The sequence below is a fragment of the Peromyscus californicus genome, unplaced genomic scaffold (assembly GCF_007827085.1).
Source record: "Peromyscus californicus insignis strain IS unplaced genomic scaffold, ASM782708v3 Scaffold_23__1_contigs__length_62951481, whole genome shotgun sequence".
Taxonomy (NCBI): domain Eukaryota; kingdom Metazoa; phylum Chordata; class Mammalia; order Rodentia; family Cricetidae; genus Peromyscus; species Peromyscus californicus.
Window position 1 is genome coordinate 8396726 of NW_026294534.1, and position 26011 is coordinate 8422736.

The 26011-nt window shown below is 48.7% G+C and overlaps 1 protein-coding gene across 3 annotated transcripts in view; it reads left to right on the plus strand.

The window, feature by feature from the left end:
* The first annotated feature begins 2235 nt into the window (after positions 1 to 2235).
* Tmem255b (transmembrane protein 255B) overlaps positions 2236 to 26011 on the plus strand; it is a 44279-nt gene continuing 20503 nt past the window's right edge. For 2 of the 3 annotated variants that reach the window (XM_052751717.1, XM_052751719.1), the window contains exons 1-6: positions 2236 to 2489; positions 8232 to 8374; positions 11114 to 11176; positions 18590 to 18679; positions 21786 to 21866; positions 22670 to 22755. In XM_052751717.1, coding sequence (XP_052607677.1) covers positions 2435 to 2489; positions 8232 to 8374; positions 11114 to 11176; positions 18590 to 18679; positions 21786 to 21866; positions 22670 to 22755 — 518 coding nt within the window. In that variant the 5' untranslated portion in view covers positions 2236 to 2434. The remainder of the gene's footprint in view (positions 2490 to 8231; positions 8375 to 11113; positions 11177 to 18589; positions 18680 to 21785; positions 21867 to 22669; positions 22756 to 26011) is intronic. The other variant, XM_052751718.1, reaches the window with a different exon arrangement.

Genomic DNA, 26011 nt, shown 5'->3' on the forward strand with positions numbered 1-26011 from the left:
TATAGGCATACTCAATGGCATTTATGTACTGGCCCCAGCACCTAAGGTGCTAGAAGACTGATCACAGAGTCCCTGTTACTGGTTATGTACTGGCCTCGATGTTTCTGGTAGTCACAAACCAGCCTCAGTGCACAGGTGGTCATTTACCAGCCGCAGCATCCCTGGTGGTTATGCGCTGACTTCAGTGTCCCTGTAAGTCACGTGCTGGTTACAACACTCTTTGAAATCACACACCAGCACGGTGTGTCTCTGACCTAGCCATGTCTCCTCCTCTGTGTATCTATCTTGGTCAGGCCACTGTCACGGTGCACTGGATCCTGACCTCCTAACACGGGTCTTGGCTCCTACAGCGGCCTCTCAGTGGCTTAAACAAACCCCAAAGCCCCCACACATTCCTTAGAAAAGGGTCTGAGACCTTTTAGTTTCTTACATGCTAGTTCTGCACTCTCTGGCATGCGGACCTTCTCTAATGTCCGAGCCCTTGGACTTACACCTTATCTCCATACACCAGCATCTTTATCTGCTTTGTTCACAGCTATGCCTCCCAGTATGGGGAGAGTGTTTACAGTAAGACAGAGGCTCAGGAGAGTACTGAGAGGTCAGACACTGCTCTGCAGTCACTGTGGAGATTTCACTCTCCCCAGGTCTCTCTCTGACATCTATTTAGATTGAGCTGTACAGCTCCTGCACTTTGGGTGCCCTGTGATTTCCCTGGCTGGCTCGACTTCTTTCTTCCCTGGTGATGGACATTCTGTTTGGGACCATCTGTGCGGCTGTCACCGCCTGTGAAAAGCATTTATGGGACCCATTTTTCTGTGTCTCAGTGGGTGTCTATAAGGGCAGTGGGGGTTCCCAGCAGAGGCTGCACTCCCCGGGGGTGCGCTGCCTCAACCCAAGAGTAATTTAAAAAGACTGGAAGATTCTGGCAGCACCAGAAGGGTAGAACTGCAGTTCCTCCTAAGGACTTGCTAAGACTCTGTTCCTGGGCTTCTCTTAAAGCCTGCTGGTTTGTGGGACTATCATCAGCGCACCTGAATATTGCTTGCTGAGTGGTTGTACAGACAACCCTCCCCTTCACTGTGGATGCACTAAGTTCTCTCCACTGTGAGCAGGCTAGCAAGCAGAGTTCCTCCAGGGTCTCTGCGTCAGTTCCTGCTTCGGCCTCTTCCAGTGATGGACTGTGATTGGACACAGCAGCCCGAGAAGCCCTTTCCTCGCCGAGCCGCTTTTGGTCATGGCCTCTTTAGTGAAGCGATAGAAACCTAACTGGGCTATGTCCCGTCCACCCTCTTGTTTCTTGCAGCCCCTCCCCTCCTTCCCACAGCAGCCTTTACTCAGCCTGCCCCAAATGACCTAATCGTCCTCAACTGTGTCTCACTAAGGAAACAGCATTCAAGTGCCTTCCTTGGGGAGGAGAGGTTGATTTCCATCACTCTCTCAAGCACCCTCCTTCCTTTCCCTTGTCTCTATTTTTTTTTGCCGTTAGGGATCAAGCCTGTGGCCTCCTGCATACCATACAAGCCATGTAAGCACACTCTACCATGGAGCTATGTGCACACTCTATCATGGAGCTACGAGCTATGTAAACATTCTACCATGGAGTGCTATACTCTTGATTCTCAAAATATTTTTTAACAATACATTCATATTCTTTAAAAGACTCCCTGCTGCTATGCATGGTATCCAGTCTTGTCTTATTTTATTTTATTATTTTTTTTTCAACTTGACACAAGCTACAGAGCTACAGTAACCTGGGAAAAACCTCCACTGAGAAAAAACGTCTCCATCCTATCCCTCATGGGCACATCTGCAGCACATTTTCTTAATGACTGACGTGGGAGGGCTCAGCTCACGGGGGTCTGAAGGAGCCAGGAGCTGAGAACTCTCCAGCACCTGTGTAGAATCCCTGGTCTGCACCTGCTGCGTTTCTCTGTTTCTCTGGGCCATCCAGTTCTCGGTCCGTGGCCACCTCTGATGGAGGGCTGGGCTCAGGCCAGCAGCCCACAGTATTTCTCTAGGTACATTCCTCCTCAGTGGGTCTGTCTTTTATCTCTGGCAGCGGAAGCTCAGGGTCCTTTCCTAGACTCTGATTTCCAAGGGCTGGAGACTGGAAGGGAAAGAGAACAGGGGGAGGAGGAAGGGGAGGGGGAGGAGGAGAGAAAACGGAGGAGGAGCCACAGGCACCAGGACCTAGGAGGGAGGAAGGGAGGTGTAGGAGATGGAGGGGGCAGAAGGGTGGCGGTGGAGGGAGAGGGGAAATGACCAAAGGAGAGAGGAAGACAGAAGGAGAGGGAGGAAGAAGTGTCCGTGGAGTAGAGGACAGCGGATACAGGGCTGCGCTTCTTGGGGCTGCTCCTGGGCCTCCTGAAACCTAACCAGACAGAAGGAGCAGTGGCCGCTCAGCGCTGCCCTCCCAGCGGAGGGCACTTCGGGAATGCAGCCGCTCCCGCCGCCTGTGTCTGGCCCTCTGGCTCTGCTGGATACCACAGGTGGGTATCTCTACCACCGACGGGCAATTTGGGGGCCCAGGAGCTGGGTTAGGAGTTTCTAACTCCTCTAATAGGGGAACTACTGGCGTAGCTCAGGGCTCTGGGTGCCGGACTCGCTTGGGGTTGGGGCTGGGGATTCAGGGCTGGTTTCTTGAACTTTGAGTTCATGTGGCACGGGCCACAGGTGCGTCATCTTTCTGCTGCACATCAGTCTATGCTCCACACCATTCTGTTTCTGTCCGCTACTCTTATCTTTTTATTAACGGACCCGGGTTCTTCTAAGTGGTGCTGTCCCAGATCGCCACCTTTCCAGTCCCACTGTATTTATTTCACTTTCTAAACTTTTCTGGGAAATGTTTGTTTGAAAGAACCAGGGAGCGCGTCCTGCCTGAGAGAGAGAACGGTGCTCAGGGCATTTTGGTATTGTTGGTGGCAGCGAGGGCTTCCACCCACCTCACTACCCAGCCACTCCATCTCTAACTGTTTGATTTCCCACACCAAGCCCGAAGCAGCTGAAGCCAGGTCCTTCTGGGAAACCAGGAAACCTGTTGCAGGCTCTGGCTCCCGCCACTTGGGCTTAGGTGCGCCTCTGGGAAGCAGTCAGGCCTTGGAGGGGTGCCAGGCATTGTTCCAGGAGGGCAGAGGGTGGGAGAGACTTAAAGGACTTTCTAACCCTGCGTGACCCTCTGCCACGCGATTAAAGGATTGGTGGGGGATGGAGGACTCTGAAGGATGCTTTCAGAGCAGACCCATCATTAAGAACCCAAGTGATAGCCTCCACCCTTCACTGAGACACTTTAGGGGAGTCTTCAGAAACTAGATTGGTAGTGTTGTTAAATAATAATGAAGGAATCTGGCTTTGAAGAGACTTCTGTGCACGCTCCTCTCTAAGGCCAGATGCTCTGTGGTCATTCATTCTCCAGTCGGCTCCTAGCTAGCTAGTATTGACTGACAGCTATTCTGTCACCAGCTGCCACTGCTGTCATGTTAGGGTGACTTGGTGATTAACAGCAGCAGCTTCTGGCTTTACCCTTTTCTTCCGATAAGGAGTTCCAGACTTTAAAGTGGTCTGTGGGAGTCTTTTACTGAGACAGTCTTAAAAGCGACTAATGGCCTGGTGGCTCCAGGCTGTGACTGTTACATGTCGATGCTGCTTTGCTTACAGCTTGGAGCAGTGTTAGATATAAAATCAGAACCTGGTGACTGAGCAGTGCCCAGCTCTGTGCTACTTGGGGTCACTTTGCCTCTGCTATAGGATATGCCCTTGTGGGATCGCCTACTTGGGGCACTCTTTGCCTCTGCTACAGGATATGGCCTCATGGGATCTCCTAGGCTGGTCTCAAACCCCCAGGTTCAAATGATCCTTTTCCTTCAGCATCCCCAGTACCCGAGACCATAGACACAGGCCATCACATGAGACCCCAGAGGATTAACCTCATTCTGGGGGTTCAGGTCCTATAGGCATCAAGATCATGATGAAGAGCCCTGCTGAGTCTTATCCTCCGGGCTGGGGTATCTCTTCCTGTCTCAGTTAAGTGGGGAACATGGTCTAGTACAGAGCACAGTCTGCCTGCTGTCTGTCAGTGCCTGAACCTTCTGGGCAGACCACGTGGAACTATGAGTGCCCGAGTCGGCAGTTCGGCCAAGACAGGCAGAAGCCTGGAAAAGAGGACAGCATTTGGAAATGAGGGGTGAGGCAGGGATGGGTTAGGAATGGGTGGGTAGAAAATGGCTAGATGGCACGCTGAGGTGTGTGTGTGGAGGGCATCCTGCAGCTAAGTAGACAGAAGCTCTAAACAGTTGAGAAAGTACCTACCCGCTGGCTCAGTGGCACCCGCAGAATATTCCATGTGCTTTTAAAATGAGTAGGACAACTTTCACAGACAGGTTCTGGGGACCTTCTCATAGGCTCAGTCTACCGGGTTGTTAACATTTCTGTCTCCACCCAAGGGAAGTCTTTCACTTATTCACACCGGGTGGAATCTCCTCCTCCCACTCTGAGCTGGACACTGGCATCCTGAGAGTGAGAGGCATGGCCCTGCTTGGCCGCCTTCTCTTCGTGGGCTTGAGTGCAGTCATCACCCACAGTAACTAGGTAGCAGTGGTTTAATTAGCACTGTCTAGGCACAGGACAACAGCACTTTGTTGATGGGATAAAGGATGGAGGGAGATGGTGCAGTAACTGTCTGGATATCTGTCATGAGTGAAAAGCCCTGATGTAGAAATGCTTGCATCTGGGGATTTCAGAGATCCCTTCACCTTCTGGTCTTGGGCTTGTTTTTTTTTTTTTTTAACTTCTGTTTATTGCTGTACTGTGTATTCAGATGTATTTATAAAAGGCACTTTGAGCAGGACAATCGATCCCCCTGTCTGTCTGGCGGAGAATCCATTAATTCCCAGCCAAGTAGTTGGAAAGTGATGCTCAACTGCCCGGTCCAGCACCATGCAACTTTCCAGACCTTGTTATACCTGGGAACTGTGGACAGAAATGCTGGCAGACTGGCCTAGCTCATGTCTCTGGGTTTTTTTTATTATGGAATACTCTAGGACAGTGGTTTTCAACCTGTAGATTGCGACCCCTTTGGGGGTATCGAGTGACCCCTTCACAAGGCTTGCATCTCAGATATCCGGCATATCAGATATTTACATTATGGTTCATAACAGCAAAATTACAGTCATGGAGTAGCAACAAAAATAATTTCATGATTGGGGGTCATCACAACATTGGGAACTGTATTAAAGGGTTGCAGCTTTAGGGAGGTTGAGAACCACTGCTCTAGGGGGGGGTAGTAAGACAGACTCAGGAAAGGACTGAGTAAGAAGGCAAATTGATTCAAGGATATGAACAGCTGAGAGCATGATCTGAAGAGCCTGACCTTTTGCCAAGTGGCTTTGTTCAGGTCAGAAACCGTTAGCTCAACAATGCTAAGTGCCCCCAGCCTAGGATGTCATGCTAATGACCCAGCACAGAGGAGGACATGATCCAGGGTGCTGTGGGCTGGTGCCACCTCAGGTGAAAGATGTTTCTGCAGAAGGGTCCACCCAGATCTCAGCCATTCTGGGGCATTCTTAGTTGTTTGGAATACAATTGGCATGTGATGTACTTAGGAAAAAAAGGGGAAAGTAAAGCCCTTTAGGTGAGAAAGGGTTCGCTACATAGTTCACTACATTAGCACTTGCTTGCTAGGTAGGACCGAGCTCCAGGTATGACCAGGTGGTAGCTAGGCCCATCCTACCTCAGGCGGCTTGCTCCTGAGACTGAGTGTCTGCAGGTGCTGGCCAGCTCTTGGTGGAGCCGTGGACACTGTGGAGAAGCCAGGAGCTGCTTTCTGCTTCAAAGCATGCTTCTCCCATGTTCTGCCAAGGGTGTTCAGTGCACGGTGCTCTCTGCCCTGTTCCTGGTGCTTTCAAAGAAGGGTGTTCCCTTTGCCTCCTGCTAGCCCACCCTCACTCCTTCAGAGGCCTGAGCCACCTAGGGTGGATTCCATTCAGCCTACCTTGCTTCTTCTAAATTTACTCAGAGGTTGTGGATGTAGGAGAAAGTGGAATTAGAGTTTCTCCCTCCTGCTGACCTGACTACAGTAGCCTCTCCAGATCCTATTCCTTCAGCTCCCAGGCTGCCCACTTGCCACCACCAACTTCAGGGCTTTCTCAGGGCCATCTGGACCCACTGCTGGACCTGCTCCCAAACACCTCGGGCCCCATTTCCTGGGAGGTGTTTCCACACTCCTTCCTGAGTTCTTGTCCCCCGGCTCTGCTTCATTTCTCTACTGAATTAGGCACTTTATAAATCCTACGTGTACTGTGGCTCATCTTATATCTGTGGGTCTTCTCTCCCAAGACCAAAAGCTCCCAACGGTGGCAGGATTCACCTCGTGTTCACGGCAGTGTGTCTGGGGTTTGGAAGCATCTGTACATAATGAATGCTCAGTTAAACGGGGGATGGGGAATTTGGGGAATGAGTGTGAGGATGAGTAGGAAGCAGCATAGGGGTGAGTGAACGTGTGTGGTGTTTCTGCAGGTGGTATTCAAGTAAGCCCATAGGGTGAGCTGAGGCAGATACAAGGGCCCCATGGACTCTGGACATAAACCTTCCTCTCAGAGGCAAAAAAAAAAAAAAAAAAAAAAAAAAAAAGAGGAATGGGAGTGGGAAGGAGAAACTGACCCATATTTGAGGCCAGGACTTAAAGAGCCTGGCCAACAGGAATTCCATCCTCTATGACTCCTTGGGGACCTCAGAAGCAGTGAGACTTGAGGTGGAGGGCAACGCTTGCCCCCTCCCGGGAGCCAGTGATTACTGTGTTGGGGAATGGTAGGTCTGGTCCCTCCGGGGATGAAGGGCGATTTAGGATAAGATTCTGAGAAGACACCTGTCACACTCTGGTCTGGAGAAGGGTGAGAAGGCTGAACAGGGATGAGCAGAGCCCCTGGAATGAGGTCTTACTCGTGGAGATGTGCCCTTGCTGGGTCAGCCAGATAAAAATGACTTTCTCCAGTCAGTTGAGTCACTGGGAGTGTGAGAAGTCATCTGAAGCTCTTTGAGAATTTATGTCTCAAGTTTGTAACAATCCCTTTCTTGGGGGGTCATAACCTTGACTTGTGTTAAGCTTCACTGGTCGGATCAAAGATGTGTGAAATCCTCAGATGGGAACTTCTCGGAGCGTGAAGAGTTGCCCGTTCAGAGGCAGTGGTCATTTGAAAGGGGGATGTGATTGGGTAGGCAAGCCACTTCCTGATGAAGCTGGCACTGTGCTGTGTGTACGCACATAGAGGCACACGTGAGTACACACAGTCGCAGGTGTATCCACACTCAAATGTTGACTCGCTAGGACTCTGGGGTCACGAAGCCCATCAGACGTTCCTTCCACCACACTTCTGTGCGCAGGGACTTGGTCAAATGCCTGGCTGGATCAGAGCCGAACGTGGTTTTCTCACTACGGTTTTAGCCGTCGCCTGTGGTTCAGGTGTGTGGCTGTGAAGCCATTAGGGGAGGCAGGTGTGTCTGGCAGTCAGCGGAAAAGCTGGATCCAAGAGGTCCAGTGGAGGCCGAGGCCTTTCCTGAGAGCTGGGCAGCACTTGGAGTTCAGCTGCACAGAGCAGGCCGTCCAGAGGAGCACTTGACGGTGCTCAGGCTTGTCTGAGGAAGGCTGGAGATTGATACTCAGTGGTATTTCCTCTCTGATGTTCTCTGCCTGCGACTGCACTCCAAAGTCCTAGTCCAAAGTGGCTGCAGGGCCCCACCATTGTATCTGTATCTCAGGCAGGAGGCAGGACAAAGGCCCAGCAAGCAGCAGTGCCTTTGAAATGCTCCGTGAGTCCAACAACCTCTGCTGAGCTGTAGCATGGGCAGAGCTCAGTCTCACAGCCTGCGGCTGCACGTGCAACCTTCTGGCCGGGTGGGGAGGTCCACACCCAGGAGCCCCCGCGGCCACATCTGGGTCACAGCTGCCTCTGACACTTATGGCACCTCCTCCATTCCCCATGAAGTCATTCTCTCCTTGGACTTGAGATGGATGAAGACAAGCCACTCTGCAGCCTCAGGCCGTGACCCCTGACTATGCTCAGCACCATCGAGGAGCGGGGAGCGGACAGGCTGCTCGCCTGCCTGGCACAGCTGGGACCAGGTTTCCCCATTGTTGATAGAGGACAGGTGTGGAGCTCACGTGATTCCTAATAACTGGGTCTGGAACAGAGTGGGTAATCAGCACCCGGCTCACTACCCCCCTCTTTTCCTCCTCACAGAGGGCTTTGGAAGGAGGAGGAAGATCTCTCTGTGGTTTGTGGGCTCTCTGCTGCTGGTGTCCACGCTCATCCTGACCATCGGTCTTGCTGCCACCACCAGGACAGAGAATGTGACCGTGGGCGGCTACTACCCAGGGATCATCGTGAGTCAAGGGCCTATGGGGGGCTGGTCAGGATGGTCAGTGTTCTATGTGGACTATGTTCTATGTCAGAGAGACACATTCTCTGTTGATCCATGGTGGGAGGGGGCCAGAGTCCCAGGAAAAATGACCCCAGCCTAATGCTTAGTATTGGAGAGCGTTTAGCAAAGAGGGAGGACTGAGGGCTGCTGGTCAGAGGGCCCTAAGCTAGGCCATTGTCTTGCACCATGCTGGCGGGCCAGTGTTGTCACAGGGCCTTGGAAGTAGAGGGGGCAGGAGAAGAGTGTGACTTGTCGAGGGTAGGGTGAATTCAGGGCCACATAATTTTCCATGGTGAAGTGGGGAGGGGTCTGAGGCTGAGAACGGTCAGAGCCTGTGGAAGTCTGAAGAGATAACACACTGTCAGATCCCTGGAGGTCCAACCCTGCTGCCCCATGACATTAACACATGCAGCAACCCCAACCTAATTCCTGGAAGATGGGCTTGTGGTTTTGAGAGCCCCGTGGGGAGGTCACACATTGAAGCCGTTGTTCACAATGCCACCATGAGAACAAGGAGAAGTGTACATTTGTGCTGGCTTCTCACTTCTCACAAAAGGGCAAATGACTCCAGTGACAGCATCAGTGACATCAGCAAGGCAGGTCTCTCGGCCCTCAGGATCTAAACCTGCTTTACTGTTCATTTTATCTTTAGATTGGTCTGTATTTACACACCTTGTGAATCGTGTTATCTGCCTGAGTGTAATCCACAGATGACTGTGTAAAAAGTGTCCATGCAGGAAAAGTGGTCCTGTAACATTGAATGAAGTGCATTCCAGAGATGCTGGCCTTACATAAGCTTCTTCTGCCACACTCCCTGGGCAAAGAGGGAATCCTAAAATTCAGGAGCTAGAGGGTATTAGGGGCGTTTACCCACCAACCCTACAGTTCCCCAGAGTTTTCTTGAGTACGAGCAGCAGGAAATATTAGAAGGATTTATATTGCTGAGGTAAACAGATAGAAAATAAAGGATAGCCTTGAGAGGGCCTGGAACCTATTCTAATGGGCTCTGACCGTCTCTTCCCCAGGGTATTTATAGAGATGCCAAGGGGTGGAGCAAAAGACCTCCCCCAGCACAGCCAAGTGCAGACCATTTCAGACACCTGCACTCAGGCCCGTGGTCCAATCATCCTCTCTATGATGGCCTGCTGGGTAAAGCCAGGAGGAACCTGAAAACGGGCTCCCACAGGGTACAGCATCTCAAATTCTCAGAAAAATATGAAGATCGGCCCGCAGTGGGCTGAGTCTTCCCACATCAGCTATCTTAAGTCAGTCTTCTAAAGACAATGGCCACATCAACCCGATGTAGACAGCCCTTCACTGAGACTCCTTCCCCAGGTGTCTTTAGGTTGTGACAAGCTGATAAAGCTAATCACCACACGATTACATTCCAACAGTACTTCTGAGGGTAATACACAAGGAGATGTTTTCCTGGGGGATGAACTAACACTATATTAACCAGAATTAGCTTTGTCTCAGACTTTGTATTGTCATGGAGATGATAGTGAAATTAGAGAAATCTGAGTAAAAGTCAGGTCAGAGAGACACTCTATACAATAGAGCTGAGGAGTCCTGGCTATCTCGGGGAGAGCAGCCTGGAAATGAAAAAAACTCATCATTTTGGCAAAAAAAAAAAAAATTCACATCCAAAAAATAACAAATTTAGTCTAAGTCTGACATTTGTGAACTGTGGGCAAGGAGTGTGGCCTTCAGAAGCTCAGTACTTGGAGAGATACCATTCTTCAGAGACTAGATGGGCAGGGCCTCCTGGGCCAGCAATTGACCCCTCAGACCAGCACAGGCTCAGAGCGGTGTATACAGAGCTGGAACTTGGGCCTGATGCCCCAGCTTTAAGATGAGGACAGGTATAAGCATATGACCCTAACACCCAACTGTGTCTCCATCTAGGAGAGCTCCTGGACCCTAAACCTCCATCCTGCCTTTCTCCACATCCAATCTGAAGACTCTAGTGTGGGCAGGGTCTTGTTCTTAACAACTCCTCTGCTGAAACACCATACATGTCCCAGCTGCCAAATTTCTCTCCATCTTTCTTGGGCTGGCTGGAGAGGGCGTGTCAGAAGCTCAGTGTGAGGTCCCTACAAAGGTGTACCAAGATGGAGTCCTGTGACCAAAAGTTGGACTGATCTCATGGAAGCATCAGCTTCTGTCTATCCCACCAGCAGGCTTTGGTGGGTGTGCTAAACCTTTCTAGGGAAAGCAACTCCATGCCATGTGGTGCTTCCTACGGTGGGAGTGGCCACACTCTTCTCCCGACAAAGTATTTAGTTTTATTTTTAGTTGTTTTTTTAAAGACATTGTCATTTGTTACCTCAAGTTGGCCATTCTCCTGCCTCAGCTTCCCAAGTGCTCGGATTATAGGTTATGAGTTAACATACCCAAGTAGACAAAAAACATTTTAAGGGGTTATTAGTAAAGTAAGTAAATTAAGGGGAATTAGTAAATATTTAAAAATTATATTTACTTAGCTTGGGAGGGTGGAATGTATGCTATGGTACACGTGTGGAGGTCAGGGGATTGATTCTTTGCCTTCTGTCCTGTGGGTCTTGGGGATTGAACTCATGTCATCAGCCTTGCAAGCAAGTGCCTTCACGTGCCGAGCTATCTCGCCTGCACAGGGGCATTGTTAACTGCGATGGGTCAGGATGATGCTAACCAAACGTCTCTCTTGTTCTTTTCATCTCAGCTGGGCTTTGGGTCCTTCCTGGGAATCATTGGCATCCACCTGGTGGAGAATAGAAGACAAATGGTAAGAAACGTCTCTTTCCACATGGGGTTGTGGGAGTGTTGGTCCTTCAATACAGGATGCTGCAGTCACAGCTGGGGTTTCCTCTCCACATTCTTCTGAAACCCCTGGACTCGATATACTATACACCCCACGACTCCGGACCTAGTTGGTGCCACTCCACAGCTTGCTCTAAATGAGCGTACCCCACTGGGGAACAGAGAGAAGCAGAGATAAAAGCAGAGCCGGGGATGTTGGGGTCAGATCTTAGAAACAAAGTTACTGTTCTATGGCTGTGAAGAGACACCGTAACTAAGGCAACTTAGAGAAGAAAACATTTACTTGGTTGCTGCAGTCAAGCTTCAGCAGGTGGAAGAACCTGGAGAGGAGATGGTGGAGCGGGTGCTATTAAACACACAGACTTACCTGAGATGGTGGAGCGGGTGCTATTAAACACACAGACTTACCTGAGATGGTGGAGCGGGCACTATTAAACACACAGACTTACCTGAGATGGTGGAGCGGGCGCTATTAAACACACAGACTTACCTGAGATGGTGGAGCGGGTGCTATTAAACACACAGACTTACCTGAGATGGTGGAGTCAGCACTATTAAACACACAGACTAACCTGAGATGGTGGAGCAGGTGCTAATGAACACACAGACTAACCTGAGATGGTGGAGTCAGCACTATTAAACACACAGACTAACCTGAGATGGTGGAGCGGGTGCTATTAAACACACAGACTAACCTGAGATGGTGGAGTCAGCACTATTAAACACACAGACTAACCTGAGATGGTGGAGCGGATGCTATTAAACACACAGACTTACCTGAGATGGTGGAGCGGATGCTATTAAACACACAGACTTACCTGAGATGGTGGAGCGGGCGCTATTAAACACACAGACTTACCTGAGATGGTGGAGCGGGTGCTAATGAACACACAGACTTACCTGGGGGGGGGTGTAAAACTTAATTCTTCATTTTAGTTTTCTCTTTCTCCTCCTGTCTATTCATTTTTCTCTTATCCCTTTTATATCACTTAAGACAAAAACTTCCGTGCAAGAAGAAATTACCTGACAACCACACATTACATATTTTCCAGAAACAAATGAAAATCTTTACAAGGAAGAAATCATATTATGATCACATTACATGTTTTTCTTAGAGGCCCACAAGTAGTTAATCATTTTCCTTTGTATTATTTCTCCCACCATAACATCTTCATCCCAAAGCAATGATCCTTTTATTATTGATTAGCAAAGTTTTAAGCAAGCCGAGTATATCTCGGCCAGTTCCTTTGCACCAGCAGGCAGCTGTCTGCCCTTTCATTGTAGCAGATTCCTATTTCTACTCTACAAAACTTTACTCAAGTGGTCTCTAACCATTTATTTTTTTCTTTACACACAATGGGGTCATCTAATTTTCTTTCATAACTTTGTTTTTTCAAGGTGTATACCGAAGCCTGTGATTAATTCTGTAAGCTACATGATCAAGGAACTCGGACCTAACCTTGGGTGTAGGGACATAATTGCTTTCTTTGATCATCAGCCTGTTTTCCCACAGGCAGAATTCCTGGGTCTACAATGCATGAAACTTCCTTGTTCTTATTTTTCATCCTCAGCAAGTCTTACATCTAGGAAAAAAGGAAGTTGACTGCTAGCCTTATTTTTATTTTTCTCGTGTCTCTTATTGGAACAATTGGCAGAATAACCTAGACCATTTCCCTAATCATCTTCACTAACTGTCCTAACCACCTGTATCTTTAAATCATTGATCTAACTAAGCATCATTGCTCATAAAAATCATGTTCATTATGATCTGCAAGGAAACTGCCCAGTGAAGAGTGGGACTTTCCCATGAACTAATCACAGTATACTCGATAGAGTGGGATTCTCTCACATAGCAATCACACCTCGCCAGATACAGTAGGAACAGGACAGCAGCAGGCAGGAGAAGGCACAGCAGAAGCAAGGGGCATTCTGGAGACCATTCCCCAGGGCTTTGCCTCTCCAGGCTACACCCATAGTAGCCGCGCTATCCGGTGAGCTGTACTCTATGAGCTCCATGGCTGACTGCAGCTCCTCTGACATGGCCACTGCCAATTGGTGGCTCACTTACAGTTTCAGAGTTGAGTCCATGATCATCATGGCGGGGTGCATGGCAGCAGACACAGGAAGACATGGTGCTGGAGAAGTAGCTGAGAGCTTACATCCTATCCTCAAACACCTGGTGGTGGTGTTGGTGGTGGGGGGAGAGAGCTGACGGGATGGTGTGGGATTTTGAAACCTGAAAGTTTACTTTCAGAGAGACACCTCCTCCAACAAGGTCACACCTCTAATCCTTTCCAAGTAGTTTCACCAACTGCAGACTGAGCATTCAAATATGAGCATATGGGGGGCCATTCTTATCCAGACCAACACAATAGTAGACATTTAGATGATGTTTGTCCAAGTTCATAGAGTATTAATTGCCATGAGTAGTACAGAGGACTGTAGACTATATTTGTTGGTGAACTGTTGTGAATTATTGTTGTAAAACTAAGTTGGTATACTTTTTTAGGTCTTGTCTAAGCAGCCATATTGTTGAGGTACCATGGGTGAAGCTCTGCTGTTGTTTCTAGGAGACACAGTCTCACAGTAGATTTCCTGGCCCTCTGGAATCTTTCCTTGCAATCTTTCTGCTCCCTCTTCCATGATGCTCTTCAAGCCTTAGGTATAGGAGTTGTGCTGTAGAAGTATCAATCAGAGCTAGTAACCTCATGACTTCTTGTTCTCTGCATTTTGAACAGTTGTCCATCTGTTGCAAAGACAAGTTTCTTTGAGGGCTGAGGGCTAGCTATCTGGCTTGGCTCTTGTGCAAGATGTGTAGGACCTAGCTGGGCTGACAGATTGGATGTGATGCATGAGAGATTGGAATCTGTTCTTTCTCCATCAAATGGGCTTGGTGCCTCTGTCAGTCATCTGACCGTAAGTATGTGGCTGGTTTCTGGGCTTTTGGTTCTGCCCCACTGGTCTATGAGTCTGCCTATGAGCCACACCATTTTGTTTTCTTCAACTTTGTCATACTCTCTGCAATCAGGATATGAGTCTTCCGGCTTTGTTCTGCATTTCCAGGTTGTTCGGCTTAAGCAAGATCCCTTGTAATTATCATGGGTTGAATCTTCACAGCAAGATCTCTGGTAGGGACCGTGCTAAATGTGCGGTGCTAAGGCAGAAGGCAGAGGGCTCAATCCCAGGAATACAACCATTCCCCATTTGTCTGGCATGTTTTTTTTTTAAACTTCTTTCACAAATGTTTTTGGTTATCTTGTTAACTTTGTTAACGTTATTCCTAGTTTTATTCATCAAAGGGTATTATGTGGCTTTTGCTAAGTTCATTCCCAGCCTGCAAGGCATAGAGCTCATTTGTTGTTTCTGATAGCTTTTCAGTGGATTCCTTGGGATTGTGTCTGCAAGAATGTGTCACCTTGCAGGGAGCAGCTTTACCTTTCCTGGTGGAGTCCAGAAACCCTGACCATGGCTCCTCTGGGCCTGGCAGATTGAGCATAAAGATTCAGAGACGATGTAGTGTCAAGGGCAGCAGGTAGGTCCCCCAGTGGACAAGTGGAGTTGGTCCCCCACGTCCTTAGATTCTCCTGATAGGCTGTGTGTGGCTCCTGCATACTCTTGCTTCTGCCCTTGTATAACAAGCACACATTTCAGTCTAACACACATTTATGATTGGGTACCTTACTTGTGCACAGCTGGAAGCTTCACCCCTGCTGACTGGCCTTCATGGTGCTAGAAGGTCCTCTGCATGGTCCTGGTGGAGGAACGTAATCATTGATACCACCAGCTATAAACCCTGTGACCTACAACAGTGATCTGCCTGTGAGATATACTGGTATAATAGTGGTACATGTGTCATGGGAGTAACCAACCATTAAAAAAACAATTAAGGTCCATTCCATGAGATGGAATCTATTTACCTGACACTGATCAACTGGCCGAGAACCTGAGACTGAATAGCCTGTGGGCCTGTGGGAAGCCTACTAAGGAAATTAAAAAATGGTATTGGACACCTTACACCTGAGCCCACCATAAGTGCTGTAGTACTAGGGAACTGAGCCACTCTGGACTTCAGTGCTGTCTGGGGCAGGGCTGGTACTCAGAGTATCTGCAATGAGCATTCAGAAATGGGGGCCACTATTTTGTATCTCGGGGGGGCATTTAGGTTGTTCCAGGGAATGGCATCAGGCGGGCAGCTTCAGCCAAGGAGAGGATAGCTATGTTTAGCTGTGCAAAATGCTTTTCTTTTGGGTTCCCTTTATTTTAAAATTGTACTGTAGAAAAAATTTAAACATATGCAAAAGTAGACTAGCACAATACCCCCATGTACACCCATCACCTCTCAGCCAGTTCAGAGCCCATCTCTGGTTCCTTCTGGACTTCCCGTGGGAGGCTGAGGCAAGTCCCAGACACTTACTCCATTTGTCCTTGCTCCAATCTGTCCACTCTGAGGGTGGAATCTAATTAGAAATGATTTCACCGTTATCTCTGCCTATTATTATGACAATCTCCAGTGGAAACCAAAGAAAGACTCAGAGGGAGGGCTCTCCTACAGTGAGGAGGATGAGTGACATTCCCTGGAGAGGGCTTCTGTGCCTGCCCAGCTTTGCTAAGCATCATCCCCTCCCTTCCTATGTTCCCTTCACTCAGTAGTTCTCAGCATCCAACCGACTCAAGATGACACTTCTGTGACTGGGAGGAACAGCACTGTCACTCTGAAACAGAAAATTCTTGTGGCAATTTGTGGCCAGAGCAGAAATGCTGGCTTCCTGTACATGGGACACAGGGGTGCCCAGCCGTGGCTCTGTTTTTGGAAGGGCTGGGTTCTCCAGACCTTGCTTCAGAAAGCAGGCAGCCTTTGTGCGGTCACTTTTTTTCAGCACCTGGAACAGCTCCCACCACAGCCCCAGTGCTGCCGGGTAACCGTGCTTGTGGTGGGGACTGATGGGGTTAGAGACCAGGTGTGTGGGTAACCCACCTGCCCTCAGCCTCTGTGGTGCGCTGCCCGCTTGCCTCTCTTGTCTAGTACTTGAGCTTAGCCTCTTTAATGCTGCCGCTTCCTCCCGCTATCACAACACGGCCCTCAGGTTTTGGGATGACTGGAGACCTGGAGGATGAAGAGGACAGAGTGCTGGTTGGGATAGACCCCTTGGTTGGCTGGCAGGAACTGTGGAGAGCAGCCGGCATTGGTCAAAGGTGGCATGGTAGCCCCAGAGGCTTCAGAATGAGATGTTCCCATTGGGATAGGCTCCAAGTTGTCTCTGTGAGGTGTGTTTTGTTGTCCCCAGGTGGCAGGGTTGGCTGTGAAACCATGTGACTGATGGCTGTGACTGGGTGGGTGGCAGTGTGGAGGATGGAGAGGGAGCTTCATGAGTGTGTAATTCACATGGATGGAGGATGTGGAAGTGACAGACTGGCCGTGTGAAGTCGTGATGGTCATGCCCCAGGCATGCATGTGACGCATCTTGTTAGTTCCCTATGAGAGGAGACTAGTTTCCCTAGGCAACTGGCATGGGTCTCCACCATGCTGTGCATTCCGGTGTTGGGCTGAGATCTGTTTCCAAGGCTCTTGGCCTCCTGGTGACTGCTTGTTGATTGATCTGCTGCTCTGGAGGCTGAGAAGAGGATGTGAGCAGCACTCCAGATGCTGCTGTGGCTCAGTTGGTTGCGAAGCTGGGTGACTACATCAGGATTCAGGTCACACACACAGGAGGATTTGGGTGGCAACCTTGGAGGAGGCCTCTGATCTTACCTTCCTTCCAGCAGAGTTCTGACTTTTGGGTTCATGTCGAACAAAAGCTGAGTTGAGTGAGGACAGAGTGGCAGAGGACACCAGGGTTCAGCTATATTACCAGTGCAAGGACCAACCCCATGCCTAAGAATTCTGACACTACCCCCGAGGCTAAAGAGAGAGCTGCTTGTGGCTTGCTATACTTGGCTATTTCCTTCCTCCTTTCTCCTCCTTTTCTTTCCCTTTGAGACAGAGCCTTACTGTTTAACTTGGTCTAGCCTCAGACTCACTATATAGACCAGGCTGACCTTGAACTCACATGGCATCCACCACCATCTGCCTCCCATTGCGGGGATCATAGATGTATACCACCATGACTGGCCTTTGCTTGCTATTTCTTGGTGGTCGTCCTTCTCTCTCCCCTGTGGCTGGTTAGTCACAAAGACTTAATGCAACTCCCAGGACTGAGCAATAAACCCACACATTGAACAGATTTCTCCTGCTGGGGGTGGCGGGAAGTGCAGGGCTCACACATGTTTTAGAAGCTATAAATAAGCTGGGTGGTGGTGGCACACGCCTTTAGTCCCAGCACTTGGGAGACAGAGGTAGGTGGATCTCTGTGAGTTTGAGGCCAGCCTGGTCTACAAAGCTACACAAAGAAACCCTGTCTTGAAAAACAAACAAACAAACAAACAAACAAAGAAGTTATAAATACCTGGCGGGGGGGGGGGGGGGCACTCCCAGGAATGAAATGCAGGTTGATTTCTTTCCAGATAGGATCTCACTGGGTAGCGGAGGCCTTGAACTCACGACCCTTCTGCCTCATCCTCCTGAGCACTGGGGTTATGAGTGCACTACCACACTCAGGTCCAGGGGTCCTCTGAGTTTGTTTTCTTGTTTGTTTGGTTAATCTGGAACTGTGTCACAAGAAAAACTGAAGATAAATGTGGTCAACAAATATAAGGAGGTTTTCAGTCTCATAGTCAGAGAAGTATAAATTGAAATATTAGTCAGAAATGTAAATTGAGGCAAATATCTTTTTTAGCACCAATTTCATGTTGTTCTGTATGCAAGAAAGTGGACATTCTATTGTCAATGGCTAAGTGTGTTCATAGGACAGTGTAGCATTCCTTGTTAAAATTTTAGAGTGCAAAGAACCTAAATATGCTGCATGTCAAAGTACCGTGTTAATGTATATTCAAGGAATTTATCCTACAGAAACTGAACCCATACATTTTTATATATTGTATATATATTGGAATCTACAGTAGATAGTTTAGATACCACGGGCAGGTACTCGGTCACCTGTGACCAGATGTGACTCTCAGCCCCTGCAGGCTGGGATGGTGCAGAATGAATCCAGTTGTTGGAGGCCCAGGGCAAGTACTCATGTGTCTGGAAATGGGGCACAGTGCAGCTGGGTGAGAAGAGGTGAGGGCAGAGAGTATACCTCATGCAGTGGTTGCCCCTTGTGTCTCATGATACGGAACCCACAGAGTGGACCGGTGGGCGAGTATGTGGCTGAGTCACTGGTGGGTGGAATTAAAGCGGTGGTGGTCTGGCCAGGGCGCCACAAACATCCACAACTCTGATTGTGTCCCAGGCTGTTTTTAGGTTAAAACCCCACACTCCTCTATCTTCTCCTCCTAGCTGGTGGCGGCCATCGTGTTCATCAGTTTTGGTGTCGTGGCGGCATTCTGCTGTGCCATAGTCGATGGCGTGTTCGCAGCACGGCACATTGTGAGTACTACTTTGACTGGCGCACAGTCTATCTCTAGGGCTCAGTGCACACGTGGGAAACAAAATTTCAGTTACAGAGCCCGACTCCGACATCTTCACACCAGCTTCAGCTCAGCTGCCATGGCTGTCCTTCCTTTTCTTGCCGAGTCTGGCTCCAGCAACTCCAATCCTCTGCCTCCCACAGGTCACACACACACACACACACACACACACACACACACACACACACACACACACACACACACACACCACATGTGGAAGGCACAAACACAGCCACACACAGCAAATACAAATACCCACCACACGAGCAGGCACAAACACACATGCTACACACAGCAGACACAAACAGACACTACCACACACAGCAGACATAAACATACACAACCACATACAGTAAGCATAAACAACCACACCCAATAGGTGCATGCATGCGCAGACACACACGCACACAGCAGGCACAAACACACAGCAGATACAAACATCCCTCACTATTTCAGTTACCCTCTGCCCCTACCCAATCCTCCCCAACCACTAGGGAACTCTTGTCCCCACCCCCTCAGTTCTGGAGCTCTGTGTCCAGGTGACTGTCCACAGCACACTCACCGCACTTAAAGCCAAGTGCACTGTGAAATCTCGGACTTTGCTCTTGCATGTGCTTACAGTTCCGTGTTCTCTCTTCGAAGATGGTTGCTAATGTGGGGCTACATAGATGAAAAATCTTCTTATCTGTAAGAAACGGACTTTAAGAGGATGTAGAGTCCTGTGAGTGGAACAGTTCTGGACCATGGAAGGGAACCCTGCCTGCATCTGTTTGACCTGTAGCTAATCTGAACAGGTGTGTTTATTCGCCTGTTTAGCAGCTATGGGGTCAGGCAGGTTCCCAGGTGCCATAGGCAAATGATGAGCCGCCAGGCTTCCTGTTGAATGCAGCAGATCAAATTAAGGAATAAGTACGTGGAGTATGTCACATGACATGCTCTGTTGTGATGTGTGCTGTAGCGTGAATAATAGGCACAATATAAAAGGCACAATAGAACATGGTGTGTGCAGCGTGATGTGGTATAGACTATGGTGTGAGAGAATAAATAGACCGTGATGTAGGAGGAGGTGACAGAGCATGATGTCATGTGATATAAACATGCTGTGATGTGGAGTGGCAACATGGTAGGCTGTGATCTGAATGATGTGTACTATGGCACAATGTGGTGTGGTACAATGTGCTGCGACACAGGAGATGATGAGTAGCATCATATGGTGTGATATGAGATGTGAGTGACATGATGATGAGGATGACGATGAGGATGATGAGGATGATGAATGGCTTGATATGTACCAACCAGGTAGGAATTCTGTGCATGTGCATTTGCACGTATGCACTCCTCTGTATGTATGTATGTACAGGTGCGTGTAGCTCCCCCAGTACCTGCAGTTTGGTGTTCAGGCATCTGACCATTTGCCTTCCCTGGACAGGTGTATAGACTAAAGTGCTCCCAAAAGAATGTGCCTGTCTTGCCTTGAGATTCTGTCCCTGTGTAGGGTAAGGTTTCCTTAGTCCCATGCCCTCTCAGCTCTTTGGTGCCTGTCTGGGAGAAGTCACCTTCCAAAGACTTCTGTCTCCAGGTAAGTAAAGTCTCCTGCCTGCAGCCATAGGTGTGAAAGGATGCTACTCATCCTTCCTGGCTTCACTGATGAGAAGAGTCTAGAAGGTAGTCTGTCTGTCTGCATATCTGTCTGTGTACCTGCCGCATGCAACCACCTGAGCATGCCCATCTGTTTGTACCCATCCCCGTGTACCTGACTTTGTGTGTAGATAGGACAGGACCTCTGAGGAGTGGCCAGTGTGGTTGAGAGTCCAGCAGAGGGTCCACATGAGCAGCACTGGCTGGGCCCTGACACACAGTATCATCCAGTCACCCTAAAGTCTAGACCCCTGGTGTCCTGCGGTCGGTTACAGTTCTGTGGAGTGGGTGGCCAGACTGTTGGTGACTCATTGGGGTCTGCTTCTGAGGCCACTGTTATCACATGCGAATACACACTAAGCTGCCACCACTTGGGAAGACGGTGTGAAGACTCTATCCCACTTCACACCGTCATCTATCTCTCCCTGGAAAATCCACTGGGGAAGGAATCTGAGTCTTGTGATGAAGGCCATGCAAGTCTGAGGACCCTGAAGCCAGCTCTCCAGTCCCAACTGCAGCCACCTGTCTTCACTGCCTTCCCTGTACCTGTCACGTCTGCTCCCCTCATCTATCACCCGGGGCCAATAGGGCTGCGTCCCATCTGAATCCGTCCACGCCCAGCCTGGCACACAGCTGCTCTGCCCCACCGTAACTGCTGCCTACTACTCGTGAATGACTCTTCGTCTGCTGCCAGAATTACTTGTGGTTTCTAGACCCCACTTAGGTCAGGAGTAGTGCTTTGAGAAATGGCATTGATACAGAAAATGAACCCGAAGAAGCATTTACAGACTATATGGCCTTATGGCACTTTAAGTCCCAGGCCCCAACTGTCTTCTGCCTTAGCAATTGTAGAAATTGCCTACTTGCTGCTCCGCCCCGCTTCACTCACCTACAGCTCTAGCTTACCTTGGCTTCCTCGTGGTTCAATGCTATGTTGGATCCATGAATGTTGGAGACACAGGAGTGGGGACGTGGTAAGCTAGGAATGGATGAGCTTGTGTCAAGTGGTAGGGCATGACATATGGAAGGAAGAAAATGGATGGATGATTGACGTCTAAGTGAATAGATGGGTGGTTTGGATGGATGAGTGAATCAGTCCCAAATCTTTTATTCCCTTCCTAGTAGAAGAAACTCATTTTTTTCTTTTAGGAAGAGAGAAGCCTAGTGCCTCTGGCGAGATATAGACCACCCCTTGGCCCGCTCAGCAGCATTCCCCTTGTCCTTGTGCTGATGTGTGTGCCCAGCAGGTAGATGGAGGGTGTCTGTAATTCTCTCCTCTGCAGCCTTCTGGACGACACACACACAATTGCTATGCAGGCAATAATGGGTGTGGCCTTGGTCCTGCTCCAGTCCATGGAAGGCAAGCCTGAAATGACCACTCCTGGTTGGGGATGACCAGTCTGTCCCATCTACATTTATTTCTCTAGGAACCAAGACCTCTCAGCGCAGGAAGGTGCCAGTTTTACTCCAGTGGGACCGGGTACTTGTATGATGTCTATCAGACAGAGGTGAGCCCCTTTGGCCCACGTGGTTTCCGTATCCCCCAAGTCTTCTGGGTCTGGTTAAAATGGCTGTCTTAATTCTCACCTATCTTCCTGCTGTGTGGATATCAAGTCATTGAAAGCTAGGAGCTGTCCGTGACAGTTCAATGCACGGTGGCACTCTCTTTGGAATCACAGCTGCACCCTTTCCTCTTTGACACAGTGTTAGGATTCATCTGTCCAGTTCTGTGTGGTCAATTAGCATTCCAATTAGCATTTTCACTGACTTAATCATTGCCATGAAACACTGGGATCACACATGTGCAGTGTTCAAGGGACTCTCTGGCTCTCTCTGGGCTGGTGACAGCTGTAGTGTGACCTCACTCTTAAGCTGAGTGAGATGCCAGGAAGAACAAGTGCTCCCAGCAGTTAACCTATGAGACCAGCCCAGGTGGGCACTGGCCAGTGGCTCAGTTGGGCTGTCTACACTAGTGCTGTGGGGATTTCAGACCTGTAGAAGGTTGAAAATGCATGCGCTGAACATTCCAGAAAAAAGATGTCAATGATAGATGCTTGGGGGATGTGGGTGGGGATTCTCACCTAGTCCTGTTCTGATCTACCTAGTGCTGTCCTGTCCAGCCATATCTTGTCCTGCTTTGCCCAGTCCTGCCCTATCTAATTCTATCCTGTGTCCTGCCCTGCCCAACTCTGCCCCCCCCCCCAGCCTGCCATGAACCAGGGAGGGTCCTGGTAATGCAGCCCTGCTTTTAGACCTAGGCTGCCTGCTGTCTATGTAGGATAAAGTATGAACCTGCCTGTCTCTACCACAGGTCACCTGCTACTCTCTGAGTGGAAGGTGTCAGCTGAAAGTGAGGAGCAACACATGTTACTGCTGTGACCTGTATGCTTGTGGGAGGTAAGGCTGCATCAGGAGTCTGCACACACATGTAAACATATTCGGCATGTAAACACATACACATACACACTCACATGCACAGAAGTGAAACCTTGCACAGACATCTGTCCATGAGAGAGGCCCCCATTTCTCCCTTCCTATATCTACTTGCATTTTCTGTTTCTTCCTTTGGATCTAGTTTCAGCAGTGGAAAAGTGGATTCTTGGAGTGATCGGGTCTCCACCCAAGAGCACACACAGAGTGTGGAAGTACTTAAACATGGCCTGGACTCTGTTTGTCGCATACCTTGAGGCAGCTGACCACCAGTTAGCCACCAACACATCTCAGTTCTGTTCTGCTCCCTGTCAGGGCTGAGATCCACCTGCAGCTTTCTGTTATGATATACATGGAAAATTCTGGCATGGAAGGTAGCTCAGCCACCGTGCTTGCTCTGGTCATTAAGGGCCCAGGGCGTAGTAAGTTGGGACATCCTGTGTCCACTTTCCACCCCACTGTGAGCCTGGTAGAGCCTCCCTGGCTAGCCCCACCAAATGAATCCCCAGAGAAGTTGAGAGGTCTCTAACTTGTTTGAGAAGTTTTCAAGTTTGCAAGTTTGAGAAGTGGGAGGAGATAAGAAGTCAGCATTGGAGGAGCCAGAGGCCCCAGGTACCGGGAGCCCCAGGGTTGCTGGTGTAGCTGCTTCTCAGGGTCTGTCTATGGGGCTCTAGGCCTTTGCCACACCTCACACGAATATCCTCCCCACTGGAAACATTCCCCAGGTCTCTGGACGGACCTCAGTGCTTTATGCCAGGCCTGATTACCATCTGCTGCTCTTCAGTGGTGGGGAGGACCACTCTAGTGTGATTCTTGTAGGGTGTCCATGTCTGAATGATGTCTTGGTGACTAGAAAGAAGTGTCACTATTTAAATGGTCCCCTTTAACTGGCTTTCTAGATCTGTGAGGGTGAGAGTTAAAGTGATAGAGTTGGGAGTTACTATTAGGGCTAGAAGTAGAATTCCAGCTGGTAGTGGAGTTGGGTTTGGCATTACGGTTAGAGTTAGGGTATGGCTAAGGCTAACGTTAGGGTTAGGGTTAAGGTTTAGGGTTTATGTCATGGTTAGCACTAAGGCAAGAGCTGGAGTTAAGTTTTTTTGGGGGGAGTTGGAGTTAAGTTTAGTGTTGGGTTTGAATTTGATGTTTAGATTAGGGATTGGGTTAGGCTGGTTTAAGCTGGTGTTGGTGTTGGGGTATATGTCAAAGGCTAAGGCCGGGGCTAGGATGGGGTTAGTTAGTATTACCCTAGAGTTACCATTGTGGTTAGGTTTAGGGTTGTCGTTGTCCTTTGGGTTGTATATTAGTCAGGGTTTGGACCAGAGTCATTTCTAGGGTTTAGGTTAGGGTCATTAGTTTTGGATTTGGAGTTAGTTATGACGATTATTGGGGTTTAGTTAGGGTTAGAGCTAGCTCTAGGTGAGGGTTTGGTTTGCACTAATACTAAGGCTCGAGCTAGGGCAGGCTTTGTGTCAGGGTTAAGGTTGACACTGATGTTAGAGTTTTATCTAGTTAGAGTTAACGGTAGGGCTAGTTCAATGGCTCAGGTTGGGGCCTGTGTTGGGGTTTATGGTTAGATTATGATTATTCAGGGCTTTTGCTGGCTATAGTGTTATGGTTAGGGCTGAGGCTATAGTAAGGTGAACTGTTAGAATTTGGCTTGAAATACAGGTAGGCTTAGGGGTGCTGCTCTGTTTTGAAGTCTAGGTTCAAGTTTAGGGTTAAGTTCGTGGTTGGGTTATGGCTTATAGTTAAGGTTTTGGATAGGGTTATGGTTACAGTTAGGGTTAGTGTTTGGGTTAGGATTAGGGTTAGTACTAGGCCTTGGGCCAGGGCTAGTTTAAATAGAGAATTGGTGTTGATATTTGAGTTAGGATTAGGTTTTTGATTAAAGTTAAATTCAAGCTGGGCATGGTAGTGTACACCTTTAATCCCTGCACTCAGGAGGAAGAGGCAAGTGGATCTCTCTGAGTTCAAGGCCAGCCTGGTCTACAGAGCTCATTCTAGGACAGCCAGGGCTACACACTGTCTTGAAAAACAACAGAGTGCTCAGTGTATTGCCAAGACTAGGTTAAAACTATGGTTTGGTGTTCAGGTTGTGATTTAGAGCTATGGTTAGTTTTGGGTTTAGGTTCATCCTAGAGTTAGATGGCATTGGTGTTTGGCCTTAGGGTTAGGGTTATGGCTATGCTTAGGTTAAGTTTAGGGCTAGGACAAGGGTTAGAGTCAGTTTTAGGGCTAGGACATGGGTTAGGATTGGTTATAGGACTGTGGCTATGCTTGTAATTAAGACTGTGGTCATACTTGGTTTGGGACCTTAGGGTTATATGAAAGGTTAGGGTTGATATTGGAGTTGAGATTTAGGATTAATGTTGGGGTGACAATGTGTTTGGCATTAGGGTTAAGGTTAGGGGTAGACATTAGGACCTAGAAGGGCTAGTTATAATTTTGGGACTAGAGCTAAGGTTGAAGTTTGGTTAAGGGATAGGCCCAGGGCCTGCCCTAGGTTTAAGTCTAGGGCTGGCTTTGGCTGGTAGCTATCTATGGTTATGGTCACAGCTAGGGTTTAGGATTAGGATTGGCTTTGGGATTAGCTTTAGAATTGTGTTGTTTTCTGAATTCTTGCTTAGGGTTGGTGTTAGGTTTGACATTGAATTTAAGTTTAATTGTAGGGTAGGGGGTTATTATTAGGGCAAAGCTAGCATAGTTTTAGTTTGGGGTGGTGTTGGGATACTGGGTGTGATGAGGGTTAGGGTTTGTCTTAAGAGTTGGAGTTTAGGGGTTGGGGATTTAGCTCAGTGGTAGAGCGCTTGCCTAGCAAGCGTGAGGCCCTGGGTTCGGTCCTCAGCTCTGGAAAAAGAAAAAAACAAAAGAGTTGGAGTTTAAGATTATGTTAGATGTAGGCTTGCTGTGGGGTTAGGGTTAGGAATGACTTTCTGGTTGGGATTTAAGGTTAGGGCTAGTATTGGAGTTTGAGGGTTAGTATTAGAGCTACATTTAAGAGTTAGGGTGGTTGTTGGAGAATGGTTTACTGTTATATTAAGATACAATAAATGTTAAGGTTAAGCTTAGGTTTGCAGCTAGGTCTGGGGTTAGACTTAAGGCTCAGACCCAGGACTATGGCTTGGTTTAGGTTGTTATTGGTGTTATAGTTAGGATTAGTGTTGGAATTGGGTTCAGTGTTAGAATTAGGATTGAACTTAGGTTTAGGGTTATTGGAAGGCTA